The sequence below is a fragment of the Acipenser ruthenus genome, chromosome 28 (assembly GCF_902713425.1).
Source record: "Acipenser ruthenus chromosome 28, fAciRut3.2 maternal haplotype, whole genome shotgun sequence".
Lineage (NCBI taxonomy): Eukaryota > Metazoa > Chordata > Actinopteri > Acipenseriformes > Acipenseridae > Acipenser > Acipenser ruthenus.
In genome coordinates, this window is record NC_081216.1 from 5934524 (window position 1) to 5948600 (window position 14077).

At 48.3% G+C, this 14077-nt stretch overlaps 1 protein-coding gene across 1 annotated transcript in view; it reads left to right on the forward strand.

Moving 5' to 3' along the window:
* The window catches only part of LOC117434970 (G patch domain-containing protein 8-like), a 47929-nt gene extending 33852 nt beyond the window's left edge, over window positions 1-14077 (forward strand). The window contains exons 7-8 of the mRNA XM_034057732.3: window positions 6014-6144; window positions 9533-14077. Coding sequence (XP_033913623.3) covers window positions 6014-6144; window positions 9533-13235 — 3834 coding nt within the window. The 3' untranslated portion in view covers window positions 13236-14077. The remainder of the gene's footprint in view (window positions 1-6013; window positions 6145-9532) is intronic.

Consider the following 14077-nt stretch of genomic DNA (forward strand, 5'->3'; position numbering starts at 1 on the left):
ACACAGTATTATTAATATTATTTATTTTCTTTTTTCTACCTTAACTCTGGCTGTTGTTTTGTTAGTCTTTATTAGTTTTGTTTTTTACAAGTGTATTGTGAATTTAAACTATGTTTTTAATATTTTTTTGTGATTGAAACTGTTCTATTTGTGTTTCTCTCTGTTTTATTCCAGGTGCTGTGTGGGCAGCTCATTGCTCAAGCAGTCGCAGTGGTCTGGAATCAGACTCACTTGCAAACCAGCGCTCCTGGATGGGCACTGTGTTTAGCTCTCGCGTTGCACAGACTAACTTGTGGGTTCAAGCCCAGCAGTTAGAGAGCTTTGCTCTGCTCCCCATCCCACAATAGCGGGCAACTTCGGCACCTCTTTGTGAAGGCTTGTCAGTGGGAGAGAGCTGTAAGCAGGCGCTTTCAGGTTCTTGCATTGCATCCCTGTGTTGCTGCCTTGGTCACGCGCAGTTTGTTTATGCCCTGCCAGTACCACCCATGCACCGTTCCGTACCGTACCATACCGGATAAGCATGTGGTGTCTTGGGGCTGAGCATGCTCAACAGGCTTCCCAGGATCGCTCTTTTTGTGGGGCCTGTGCAGTGCTCACCAGGCGTTCGGTCGAGTGCAGGTACAATTGCTTTGCAGAACCAGCTTTCTCGATCTCCTCTCACAGGTCCCGCCGGCGGATCGTGCTCCAGTCGCCAAACAACAGCACAGAGACATAAGCTCCTCGCGGTCTTCTATGTCGGCCTCATCGTCTTCGTCCTCTCCCCTGAGGCATAAGAAGGTTAGCCGCCCCCATTCCCCAGACGACCCGGCCAGTAAGACCCAGATGGATCGCATGTGGGAAGCCATCTCGGCACAGAACCAGATGTTGAAGGCGCTGGCTGAGGCATGCCCGGCACAACCCGCCCCTGCTCCCCCTGTGGTGCAAGTGGCCATTGCAGTGGGTGTAGGATGATTCCATGTCCCTCGCTGCCTCTGGAACTCCTGAGGAGCTAGAGGAACTTCAACTGGAGGAGCTGGAGGAGGACGAACCACTAGCGTCTCTCCTCCCCTTCTCCGCAGAGCTCATGGCCTTATTGAAAAGAGCCACCACAGCACTAGAAGTGCCGTAGCCTGAGGAGTCCAAGCCGAAGCGCTCCATTTTTGACAGGCCCTCAGCTCCCTCTAGAAGGACCTCGATCCCCCGTGTCCACCCGGACTTTCTGCACGAGGTCCAATCAACTTGGGGACACCCCACGACGACCCCGGCGATTCCCAGACGTTCCCAGGGCTGCTGATGTGGCAGAAGCTCTAGCTACCCGGTGGATTACTAGTCGATGCTTGTATAGAATCTGTCCGTGAATCACAGGCCGCCCCAGCGGACGTTGGAGGAGCTGCGCCTAGTCACTGACCATCTGCTGCAGTTGTCCAGATACAATGGACAGTCTCTTGGGCGAGGCCTCGCAGCACTGATAGCTGCTCGACGGCAGCTTTGGCTCTCCCGGGCACGAGTGCCTGATGGGGACAAAGTGTCCCTTTTGGATGCCCCGGTCACACCAGGCCACGTTCGGTTCAGCGGTGGACGAACTTTTGCTGAGCTCCCAAAAGGCACACAAGTCCACTAAAGAGCTGGTTCGCTTGCTGCCCAAAAAGCTCCTCAAGCCAGGAAACAAATGGTGCCTTGGCGCCCTAGGGCTCAGCAGCCCCAGACTGAGCGGCCCGGCAGTGCCTGCAGGTCAGAGGGCTCCCCACCATAGGGTCAGTGTGACAGAAATACAATGATACTTGGTAGTAAATCTCCTTCCCGACCTGTGAGGGTGCTAAACAGCGAGAACAGAGTTCCCTGGATGGGCTGGCCTGACAGTTCTTTCCTTGGGTTCAAGGGTAGTCGGCCAGCTAGAAAGGGGGCGGAACTCAACTCCTGGGTACTTTACAAAGAATGCATGGAGAAGAATTTACCAAGGAGAGAATATATTTTACAGTTAGCACAAGAACTTCGCAAGAAGCATTTGGAACAGAGGGAGACTGCCAAGCGTGTACCCACAGCTGAAGCTGGCAACCCCGTTGAGATACGCCAATGCCAGGTTGGCAAGTGCAATAAAAATAAAACTTTGGGCAGCTGTACAGAAAGGTGGCGTGGAGAAGCGCATTATCTGTATTGATTGTGAACAGCCTTAGTAAAGGAATACCCTTTTGTCGAAAAAAAAGAAAAATAAATTAGACTTTTTTGTATAACTTCTTGTGCTGTGTGCTTCTGTAAAATGTTTTTTTTAAGTATTTATCTACGTTGTTCAGTTGTTTTTGCTCATCTGATAATAAACGATTGCTGTTGAAAAGTTAAAAATGTATTGCTGTCGTTTCAGTTTTATAAATATGTATGTTTAAACCGTTTATTTACATTTTCTTGTTTTGATTTGTAAAATAAATGTTCATATGTACACTACCGGTCAAAAGTTTTAGAACACCTCCATTTTTCCAGTTCTTATTGAAATTTACGTAGTTTAATGTCTCAATGTACTCTGAAATTAAAGCATAGAACAAATAAACAATTGGAGACAAAAAAGAAATCATGGAATCGTTTTGTTTAACAAAATTTAATCTAAATTTTTGACTCCTCAAAGTAGCCACCTTTTGCAGATATAACAGCCGAACACACTCGTGGCATTCTTTCTACAATGGAAATCAAATATTGTTCGGAAAGTTCTTTCCAACACTGTTGCAGAAGTTCCCACAAATGTGTTGCACTTGTAGGTTGCTTTGCTTTCACCCTTCTGTCCAGCTCATCCCAAACCAGCTCGATGGGGTTTAAGTCTGGAGACTGTGCTGGCCATTCCATGATTTGAAGCCTACCGTCTTGTTCTTTTCTTCTAAGGTAGTTCTGACATAGCCTGGAGGTATGTTTTGGGTCATTATCTTGCTGTAGGATGAACCCCTGACCAACTAGGCGTATACCAGAGGGTATTGCATGGCGCTGCAAAATGCTGTGGTAGCAGTTTTGGTTCAGGGTGCCACTCACTCTGTGCAAGTCGCCGACTCTGGATCCAGCAAAAGAGCCCCAGACCATCACGCTTCCTCCTCCATGTTTGACAGTTGGTGTCACACACTGAGGAACCACCCTTTCGCCTACTCGACGGCGTACAAAAACCCTGCGTGATGAACCGAAGATTTCAAATTTTGATTCATTGGTCCATAAGACCTTCTTCCAATCTTCAGTAGTCCACTGGCGGTGCTTCATGGCCCAGGCAAGCCTCTTTTTCTTATTTTGCCATCTTAGCAATGGCTTTCTTACTTCCACTCGACCTGTCAAACCTGCAGCTCGAAGTTTTCTCTTCATAGTTGAAACTGAGACTTGCTTACTTCGACCAGTGTTAAGCTGTGCTTGAAGCTGTTGTCCTGTGAGCCGCCTATCACGCAAGCTGTTGACTCTCAGAAACTTGTCTTCTGATTCTGTTGTGGCTTTGGGTCTGCCAGACCTCTTCTGTCAGAGTTTCCTCCAGTTTCCAAGTGCCTTTTGATGGTGTAGGAAACTGTACTCACTGACACCTTGGCTTTCTTTGCAATTTCTCTAAAGGAAAGACCTACACTTTTAAGGGTTATAATGGTCTGTCTGTCTTCCCTTGTTAATTGCCTTTTTCTCGCCATTATGAGAGCAATATACTACTTCCTGCAGTACAATACTGTCCAAATAATGCTTAAGAGGGTGTAGTAACACAGTCTGTTCCAACACTGCTTTTATACAGACAGAGGGTTTGTAAGTAATCAACAAAAGTTGGGACACCTGTAGGAATTGTTAGCATTAACTTTCAAGGCTTAATTTACTTCCATTGCTGCAGAACAGCTGTAAGTTGTTAACCCATTACTTGTTCCCTGAAAAAGGCCTTTTTGTATAACTCTGAAATGTACATTATTTTTCAGTTTTTGGTAACCTAAACTTTTTTTTTTAACCTCTGGCAGTTTACCGCTTACCTTTGTACCATTTCAGGTTATTCACTGGACTTGAACTGCTTAAATTTCAATAAAAACTGGAAAAATGGGGGTGTTCTAAACCTTTTGACCGGTAGTGTATATAATATGCTTCGATTGTTCAGATGTTATGTAACATACTCAATAAAGAAAAAAAAAAGAGAATTGCATCAGACTGTTTCTCCTTTTGTTACACTATTTACAGTGTTTTGAATACAGCCGTCGGAAAGACTGCTGCGGGGCTTCTAGGTATGAGTATATCTCCGGTCCTTCTAGTGTTAAACATCCAATGAACCCTGAACTCGCATCTGTCATAGCCGGTGCAACATCAGTAGTCACCCCCATCAGCTTATCCCAGGGCAAACGTAACATTCTACTGTTATTTTAAATGCATTAAAAATGTCAGAGCCAGTTCAAATGTTCTCGTTATTTCACAAATTAAAATTAAAAGTTGTGCTGTATCACTGGCATCGGTGCTTTCATTAAGAGCCATCAAGAAGTACACTAAATCATTACATATGCTTTTTAGCTGATCATACCTATTGTCACACATGTCTTTTACATGCTGCTGCGTAGTCATTCTGGAAAGGCAAACCACCTAAAGGATTCTTTCTTTGCAAACGGCATGACATTTCCATCAGACATTCTTACAAAATTTCTTTCTGTGAAGGGGAGTCCTAATTTTGCCATGAGCTGAGCAACTTTGAAACTTGCTTTCATAGCAGATTCAAATTCAACTGATGTTCAAAAACACCTTGCTGGCCTAATAACTGCAATTCTCCCAGCAAGTCTTTGAAGTTTGCATGTTTTGTCTCATAATGACGACGGAGATTGTATTCTTTAGGCATTCACGGCAGACAAGACAAGTGTAGACACCCAGCTTTGATTCCACTCTGGGTAAACTGCCGGTGTACATGATCAATCTTTCTCTTTTCCCAGTATCTGGCTTGACGGAGATATATTTGTGAATTCACTCACCCAATATATATTGTCCGAAACAAATCCTTTTTTCTTTCAGATCAGCTCAGTTTTTTTTGCTAAGTGTTTTTTTTTGTGTAGGGAAAAAAATTACAGCCACTAATCCACTAAACACCTCACACTCAATTCCAGCTCCTGAGGCTCTCACTGTGATGCACGCAAAGAACGTCAGTACGAACGAGACGTACATTTTGGTATATAGAATCAATGTAGATATTTGAACACTAGAGGGCATTGTATCCCATGTTTTGTATTATGAGAGCGAACCTGGCTGCGTTGAGTAGTTACAGAACAAGTGTAATATATGCTGCAGGTGGGCCGGTTTTCATACATCATTTTAAAATGATTACAGCCCACTGCCTCCTTAATCTGGCCTGTATGTTGTGTACCCCTACCCTACGGGAACCAAATCGTTTTGGAGGAGTTCAATATGTTGTTCAAATAGACAAGTCAGTGATTACTAAGAGGAAGTTTAATATGGGACATAAAGTTCCTTAGAAGTGGGTGGTCGGCATCTATGATGTTAGTGCTGGGCGTGGAGTGATCGTGTATGTCGTAAAGGGACTGCGGAGACTCTGATGGACATAATCATTAAGCATGTGCTGCCTGGGTCAGAGATTCGGACCGATTGCTGGGCCGGGGTATAGTCAGCTCAGTACATTGGAAGCTGTGTTGCTGTATGTACACAAGAGTTTTCTGTTTCTGAGTGTGTGTGTGTTAAGTGTACTGTACCTGTTGTACATAACACTAAGCACTGTATATTTTAGTTAAATCTAAATAAGTAAAATCAAATTTACATTTTTCTATTTCATTTATAATACAATACAAATTAACAGTTGTGTTAAAATCCATCCTGACCTCACCTGTCAGATTCACTGTACTGTACCATAGTTAGCTGCTGGGCTAACAGCAGCACTGCACAGGACCAAGATACTTGCAGGTAGCCTTTTCAACCTCTGTTTTATTAGAGAACCTTTACACACATTATCCATCCCTGGAAATGCAGTGACTGAAGCGCAGGGGAGTTTGTGTAGAGAGAGCTGTGACCGAGATGGAACCCTGTCTCTCTCTCTCTCTCTCTCTCTCTCTCTGTATAGAGACTGAAGGAACTGAAGCAACGTGAATTTGCCCGAAATGTTTCCTCGAAATCGCGTCGAGATGAGAAGAAGCAGGAGAAAGCACTGCGGCGACTGCATGAACTGGCAGAGCAGAGGAAGCAGCAGGATTGGTAAGAAACTACTGCATCACCTTCTTTCATTTACAGATTTCTCAGAGAGACACTATTAGTGTACTGTGTTAGATAGATAGATGTTAATCAGTTTCTGATTATTTCTTATAATTGGGGGTGTAATGATTAATTGTGTATTGATGAATTGTGATGATCTATTTACAGGATATCATATCATAATCATTTGTATCATGATACAAGACCAAAAGCACAACATAGCTTGTTGTAGTTGACCGAATAGTTCTTTCAAGTACGAAATGTAACCATTATCATATGGGTGTTTACCTCTAAAGACCCAAAACCTAAATAAGATATATCAAAGCTGCTCGCAAGAACCTGTGACACAGTCATGGCCCGCCCCCGAGGGCATAAAGGCACTGCGGTCACAGACCTAAAAATAATTGCTGTTGTTTGTTATGTCCCACTGCGGCCTTGTGCCCCGCGGGAGGCCAGCGGCTTGAGTCGCTCCTTCCCAGGGATCAAGCAACATAAGTCGGCTGACTTTGTGCTCTCCCCCCAGGTTGCAATAGCTCCGGCTGGAGTTATTTGTTTCTCGTTTTGACTTTGGCTAAAATTACGAGATGTATTTTATTATTTATGTAATTGTTAAATTACTGTATTTTGTTGAGAAAAGTGTTTTTCTCATTGATTTTTTTCTGTTTTTACAGAGACTAGGTGCAGGTCTGTCTGCAGCATGGTGCTGCGGCACACATGTAGTTAGAGCAGCTGCTGGGCAAACAGCAGCACTGCACAGGACCAAGATACTTGCTTCGGTTGTGGTTGCTTGCAATCTCTTCCACAGTATCTTGATGCTGTTTTGGTGACAACTTTAGCATCACCATTACGAAGGCTCTTGGTTCATTCTAACAAGTAGGTTTCTCTCATGTGAGTACTGACCTTTTTGCCAGTGGCTTGTACCGGTGGGCATCCCTGTACATTGCTACCAGTGGTAACAGCGATCCAGTGGACCCTTACCACACAGTACCAAGGTCACCGACCCACTCTGTTCCTGACCAAGGTGCTGGCCCGGTACCATGCCCGTACCATACCGACCCGGTGCTGAAGTCACCAAACCAGTCGAGACACTGTCAGCAGACGGCCGCAGTTCAATGTGGGTTTAAAAAAAAACCTTAGTGTTGAACCAGCCTTGGGGAGGGCACATGTGCAGAAGACCCAAGGGCAGGGTCTGGGAAGCTGCTGCCATCAAGCCCAGTAGCCGCTGAAACGTCACTACTGTGAACTTCTTGCTGAGCTGAAAAAGCTTAGACAAGCAGCTATTCTCCGCACTCTTGTCTTCCGACAGAGTGGATAACATGGTCCTGGAATCCAGACACACTCCTAAATAGGAGGCTGTCTGTGAAGGTGTGAGCTGGCTTTCGTACAGCCAATTGTCCAGGTAATTGAGCACTCTGATGCCTTTGAGTCTCAATGGGGCCAGAATAGCTTCCATGCACTTTGAAAATGCACAGGGGGCTAAAGAGAGGCAGAACGGTAGAACCCGAAACTTGTACACTGTCCCTTGGAAAGCGAACCTGAGGTACTTCCTGTTTTATCGGGATGTGAAAGTAAGTCCATCGTAGTGAACCAGTCGCCTGGCCTTATTGACTGCAACAGCTGCTGCATGGTTAACATTTTGAACCTCTGACGACTCAGATATGGGTTGACCTGTCTGAGATGGAGGATTGGTCTGAGGCCACCATCCCGTTTGGGCACCAGGAAGTACCTGGAGTAAAAACCTTCCAAATGAAGAGGATGAACTGTGCAAATAGCCAGCTTCTGCAGCAGTGCCCGCGGTGCACTGACACCAGAACTCCAGGTGACTCCATAAAAAAGGGCCCTGGGCCTGTGGCGGCAAATTAATAGGGCTGCTGCTTTGCCTGAGGCTTAAACTGAGGCTTTTGCCTTTGCGCTTGACGGCAGCTCTTATTGAAGTTCCCCCTTTGCGCAGCCGCTGGTCGGTTGTGGAAACCCCCTCTGGCTTTAGCAGAAGCCGGCTGTGTCGGTCTCTGAGGGTGCTGGAACCTCGGTCTCCAGTTTGGCGTGGGTCTACGTACTGGAGGTGGCCTCTTTGGCATCAGACACACCAGTTCCTTCGTAGACTCCCACGCCTGATGAGAGCGCTGCAGCATGTCATCTACCACAGGACCAAAACTGTGTCCTGAGACAGCCAGAGCTGACGTCTTGCAGCTACTAAAGCAGCCAGGTTCCTACTCGCTGCCTATCCATTTAATTTTGAAATATGGAGAAGGTTCTTATTCACTAGCCACAGTTCCTCGAGCTGCTGTGGTGTGGGTCTGTGAAAGAGACTTCAACAAACAGCTCTGGTAAGTCACCAAGATGTTGTTATATTTACCAAACCGTGCAGCAAAAGCACCAGCCGAGTAAGCCTTTTTAAGTATAATTTCAGAAACCCTGCACTGCTTATTCAGGCAGGTAGCATCTTTATTTAAAAGCACTAGCTTTGGGGCTTGTTCCAAGTTTTTCTGCCTCATGCAGGCTGTACAGCGTTCCCAAAGAACGTGAAGCAGCAGGTGCTGTAGCCAGGTGACCCCAGAAGAATGCACCTCAAAGAGGAAAAGAGAGTGTTTCCGTGGCCCTTTTTATCAGTGGCAAAAGCTCAGCTGATAACGTGTGACTGGTGTTGCGCCATCTGAGTCATCCTCCTCAGAGGGGATCTCTTGATCAACTGCCTCCTCAGAAGCAGCGATGGTCAGCAGTTTTATCGTGACATTAGTGTGTCGTTACACCCCTATTAATCCCTGAGTGCCATAGTTTTTTTCACATCCTAGATGACTGGGGATGTAATAGAGGCACCAGCGCATGTTCCACATACATTTGGCACAAATTTGTACAACTTTCCTAAATGGTATGGGAATCAAGGGACATTCAGGCCTCTTCTTGGTTGGTTTAGAAAGGTTAATGATGTCTTTAGAACCACTTATCCAAATTTGATAAAACTTGGATTTTTAGAATACATAGTTTTGCATACTGTGAAGCTACCACTAGTGTTCTGTAATTTACCAGAACATTTAAGTAAAACATTGACTCCCTTAACATGTTTTAAACATATGCTTGTGAAAAACTAAGTAGTTACTTAGATACTTTCTGGTAAAATATACGACTGGTAGCCAATCTGAAGAGTAACAGCACTAGGAGATGGACTCAAGAACCTTCCCAATTCTATTAAAAAGATATTTGAGCAACAGCATTAGGCTTTAAAATGCCATGGCTACCTGGGATTATCAGTTCAGATCTTAACAGGTGGTCCATAATGTGCAAGACAACGCCTGTTACTGTAACCCAACTCACTCAATATAGTCTGATGTGTCTGTTGCTGTAACTCAGCCCACTCATTACAGTCTGATATGTCTGTCTGTCTGTATTGCAGCGCCCCAGGAAGTGGTCCCATGTTCAAAGCCACCACAGTGGCAGTGGATGAGGAGAGCAGTGAAGATGGGAGCCTGTACCCTGATGGTACCCCAGTCCTGGCTGGAGCCAGTGAGGGGATGCCTGCAGAGGAAAAGGGAACCCCCAGCTATGGTGAGATTGTCAGTGTGGCTTCACCCAAGCAGGGAGCCACTACTACCGTGAGCGTTCTGCCTGTAAAAAACTCTTCAACACCCCAGCCCAAAGTGGGATTCTCCTTCTCCTTTGCCAAGAAGGTCCCGGTGAAGCTGGAGACCACAGCATCGGTTTTCAAGGAGCTGGGCGAGGAGGTGTTGACAGATGAATCTCAAAAGGAGGAAGAGGAGAAAACTGGGTGCGACCCCTTAGTGCCCCCTAAACTCCCTGGCAGAGATAGCCCTCTGAGCACCCAGGCAGCCAATGGGGGGGGGGAGGAACAGCAATACTCTGAGGGGGGAGCGCTGGCTTCCACACTTTCCAAACTGAAGATAATGATGAAAAGAGAGGAGTCGTCTTTTCATCAAGAGCCCCAGTATTACCATTACATCCCACCAGCGCACTGCAGGGTCAAGCCCAACTTTCAGTTCCTGCTGTTCATGAGGGCTTCTGATCAGAGCAGCTGCGGAGAGGAGAGTGAGAAGAACAGTCAGTGTCCCCAGGATGCCAGGGAAGGGGACAGCAGCAAACAGGGGGAAGACAGACCAGGGGATAGCAAACTCAAGGAGACTCGGCAAGGAGATAACAAGCGAACTGATTGCAAGCACAAAGTGGAACACAATAGAGCAGCTGCTACAGAGCCAAGGTCCAACATGGTCAAAGTAAAAGAGAAAGTGGGCTCCCCAAAAGTCACCGCTTCTGAAAAGCAACCAGTGGAACACAAGAAGACTATTGCAGAGCCAAACGATGGCCCACGTCGGCCCACTGGCCCTTTCTTTCCAGTCCTGAGTAAAGACAAGAGCACCACCCTGCAGTGGCCATCAGAGCTCCTGGAGTTCACTCGGGCTCAGCCTTCCCTCTCCTACAGCTGCAATCCTCTCTACTTTGATTTTAAGCTCTCGCTGAACAAAAATGGCCGGGGGAAGCTAGCCACAGAAAAGTCTGGCCCAGTTTGTACTGGAGAGCAGCAAGCTGCGAGCCAAAAAGCCAGACTGGAGGCTGAGAAGCCAACAGGGAATATTGGAGAGGGCACGGGGAACAAACCGGAGCAAACAGCTGCGGCAAGTGGAGACGGACAGACAGAGCCAGCATTAACAAACCCAGCCCCAAAGAAAGACAAAACCCTGAAGTCACACAAGCAGAAAAAGAAAAAGAAACACAAAAAGTCATCCAAGCGATCAAAGCAGAAGGAGAGGGGCAGCGGGGTAGGCAAGAGCGAAGAGGCTCCCGACGAGAAATGCAAGAAGAGGAAGAAGCACAAACAGAAAAAAAGCAAAAGCAGGGCATCTGAGGAGAGGGAGAGCCAAGAGTTGCAGGCTGTAGAGGTGTCAGAAGAAGGCAAGAGAAAGCGACTCCTCCAGGATAATCACCAAAGGACAGCAACCGAGGAGAGCAGTAGAGGCAACCAGGCCAAGAGCTCAGAGCCAACCAGCTCTTCAGAAGAGCACAATGGTGCCAAGCGACACAAATCGGAACCCGCCGCTGTGGCCTATTCCTCCTCTTCCCTGCGGAAACAATCTTCCAGTCGGGGTAGGAGAAGCCAGAGTCGGCACAGGAGCAGTGAGGAAGACAAAAGTGAAGACTGTGAGTCCTCCCGCAGGAAATCGTCATGCTCGCGGACACAGCGGCAGCACCAGCACTACAGTGAGGACTCTGAACGCTCACTGAGCAGGTCTTCCCGGAGAGGGGGGCGTTGCCACAGCCAGCAAGCCTCGTCAGGCAGCTGCTCCGACTCCAGCAGCTCGGGCCGCTTCTCAGAGCGCAGCAGTCGCTACAGCGTGCGCAGGGGCTGCAGCTCCTCGGACAGTTACAGTGACTACAGCGAGTGCTCACGGCAGCGGTGCCATTCCAAACACTCCCCCACCTCTGACTCTGACTATGGCTGCTCCCGACGCAGTTGCCATCGCTCTCACAGGCGCCAGCACTCTTCATCAGAGTCCAGCTGCTCACGCAGCAGTAGCAGGGGCCGAGGTAGCCATCGGAGGCGCAGCCAACATCGCAGCTCCTGCAGCAGCAGCAGCCGCAGCAACAGCTGGAAACGAAGCCAAAGCAGCTACAGCCACAGTTCAGGCAGCCGGTCCCGGCGGTCATCCAGCTCCACCAAGGGGTCCTCCAGGGGAGGGAACCGGCATCACGAGTCCTCTTTTGAGCGGCGTCGTCGCAGGGACTTCAACCGCTCCAAAATATACCGTTCCCAGTCCCCGCACTGCTCCTCCCGCACCACAGCAAGGAGGGAGGAGACCAGGACTAGCAGCAGCAGCACCACCTCTCTTCAGAGGACAGCAGCAGCAAGAGGAGGAGCAGCTTTGACCGACCCTGAACCAAGCATTGTAATAGAGAGGAACTCACTGACCACCAGGCAGCTGCTAGAGAAAGTGCAGGCCCGCAAGGGACCAGAAGATGGTCCTACAGCATCTGGGAATGCAGGGATCAAACTCATGGATCCTCCACAGGGATACTTTGGCCCAAAGCTCCCTCCATTACTTGGGAATAAGGCTGTTTTTCCTTTGTTTGGGAAGCTGCCCGTGGTCAAAAAGCCTCTAATGCGCCGACCAGACGAACTGGCATCCGAGTGGGCAGAAGAGATGGAAATTCCTGAGGCAGATGGGACTACTGGGGAGGTGGTATTTGTGGAGCCTATTCGAGAGTTCCCCCCCCCTCCTCCGCCGCTCCCTCCACAGCTTGGGGAGAACAGACAAGCCCCCCAGGAGGGGATGCCCGCCGAAGCCTCTGCCTGCCTGTCTGAACCAGAGCCAGGCCACCTATTCCAGCCCTATCCCTCTGAGCCCTGCCAGGACCCTGCCAAAGTACTGACTCTGGAGCCCTTCCCTTCCGAGCTACAACTTTTTCCAGGGTACACTCCCCAACCCTTGGAGGAAGAGGAGCCAGAAGCAGAAGAGGACTCCTCTTTGGCACCCCTGGAGAGCCAGCCCATCACCTTCACCCCAGAGGAGATGGAAAAGTATAGCAAGCTTCAGCTGGCAGCCCAGCAGCACATCCAGCAGCAGCTCCTTGCCAAGCAAGTCAAGAGCTTCCCAGTGGCTGCCAACCTGGCACCTGCCCCAGCTCTGCAGCCCATCCACATCCAGCAGCCTGCAGCAGCCACAGCTACCGCTACCTCCATCACCACAGTGCAGCATGCCATCCTGCAGCACCATGCCGCCGCTGCAGCTGCCATCGGCCTCCACCCACACCCCCACCACCATCACCCCCAGCAGCTGGCTCAGGTACACCACATCCCACAGCACCACCTAACCCCCTTCTCCCTGTCCCCGCTGGGCCACTCTCTTATCCCAGCCCACCACACTGCTTTTCTGTCCAGCCACCCCATTCACATCATCCCAGCCTCAGCTATCCACCACACCCAGCTGGCGCTGCACCATGTCCCCCACACTGCCCTCTACCCCACCCTGTTTGCCCCCCGACCCACAGCAGCTGCTGCCGCTGCTGCTGCCCTGCACCTTCACCCCCTCTTGCACCCCATCTTCTCAGGACAGGACCTGCAGCACCCCCCCAATCATGGCTCCTGAGAGGGGGCAACTCGGCGAGAGTCCCCTCAGGCTCGGCTCAAGCAGATCTTCGCTTTCAGCCCACGTCAATCGAGTCCCATTCAATCAGAGCTTGAGACAGAACTCCCGCCTTGTCATTGTAGAGAACCGCCAGCTCTTACCAGTAAGAAGAGAGCACAGCTCCTTAATCAAACCAGGGTTCTTTTATGTCTAAATATATTTTCTGAGTGTACGAGTTCAAAGCATGAGAGTGCATGAAAGCTTGTGTTCACCATAGGTGGCATCTTAGAAGCTGCGAGGAGTGCTCGGATTGATTGCATTTATTAAACTTTTGAAACAATCACGTAACCCAGGAATGGAAGCCCAAGTACAATTGTGCAGCAGGGGCCTAATTGTTTAAGGGGGGCGGGGATCATATAAACTGAACGAACAGGGTCCCTGAGCTCCTGAATTCATGGGATTCTGGGCAGGGCCTAGAATAGGGTTTTGAAAGGTAAGAGAGAAGGAAGGGCTGTGGAGTGATTGCACAGTGATTGTTTACAGAGACTCCAAGTTTGAATTTTTTTTTTCCCACATCCATATGAAGGGACTGCAGACTTTCCATGTGTGTTGGTAAGGAGAGGCAATCCCAGATCTTTCAATCCTCCACATGTGTGTCCCCTTGAAACTGCGCCCGCAGATTACCTCATTCATCCCTCTGCCTTCTGGGGTGGGAAATCTTGAGTTAATGCATTAAACCATTCTGATTACTTTTCACCTGCATTGTTTAGTGCAAAAAAAAAAAAAAAAGATTTGGGAGTTTTTAGAACAGCGTGTACATGATTCAGGAATCTCTGAGAATAAATGAAGTGTATAAATTGTAA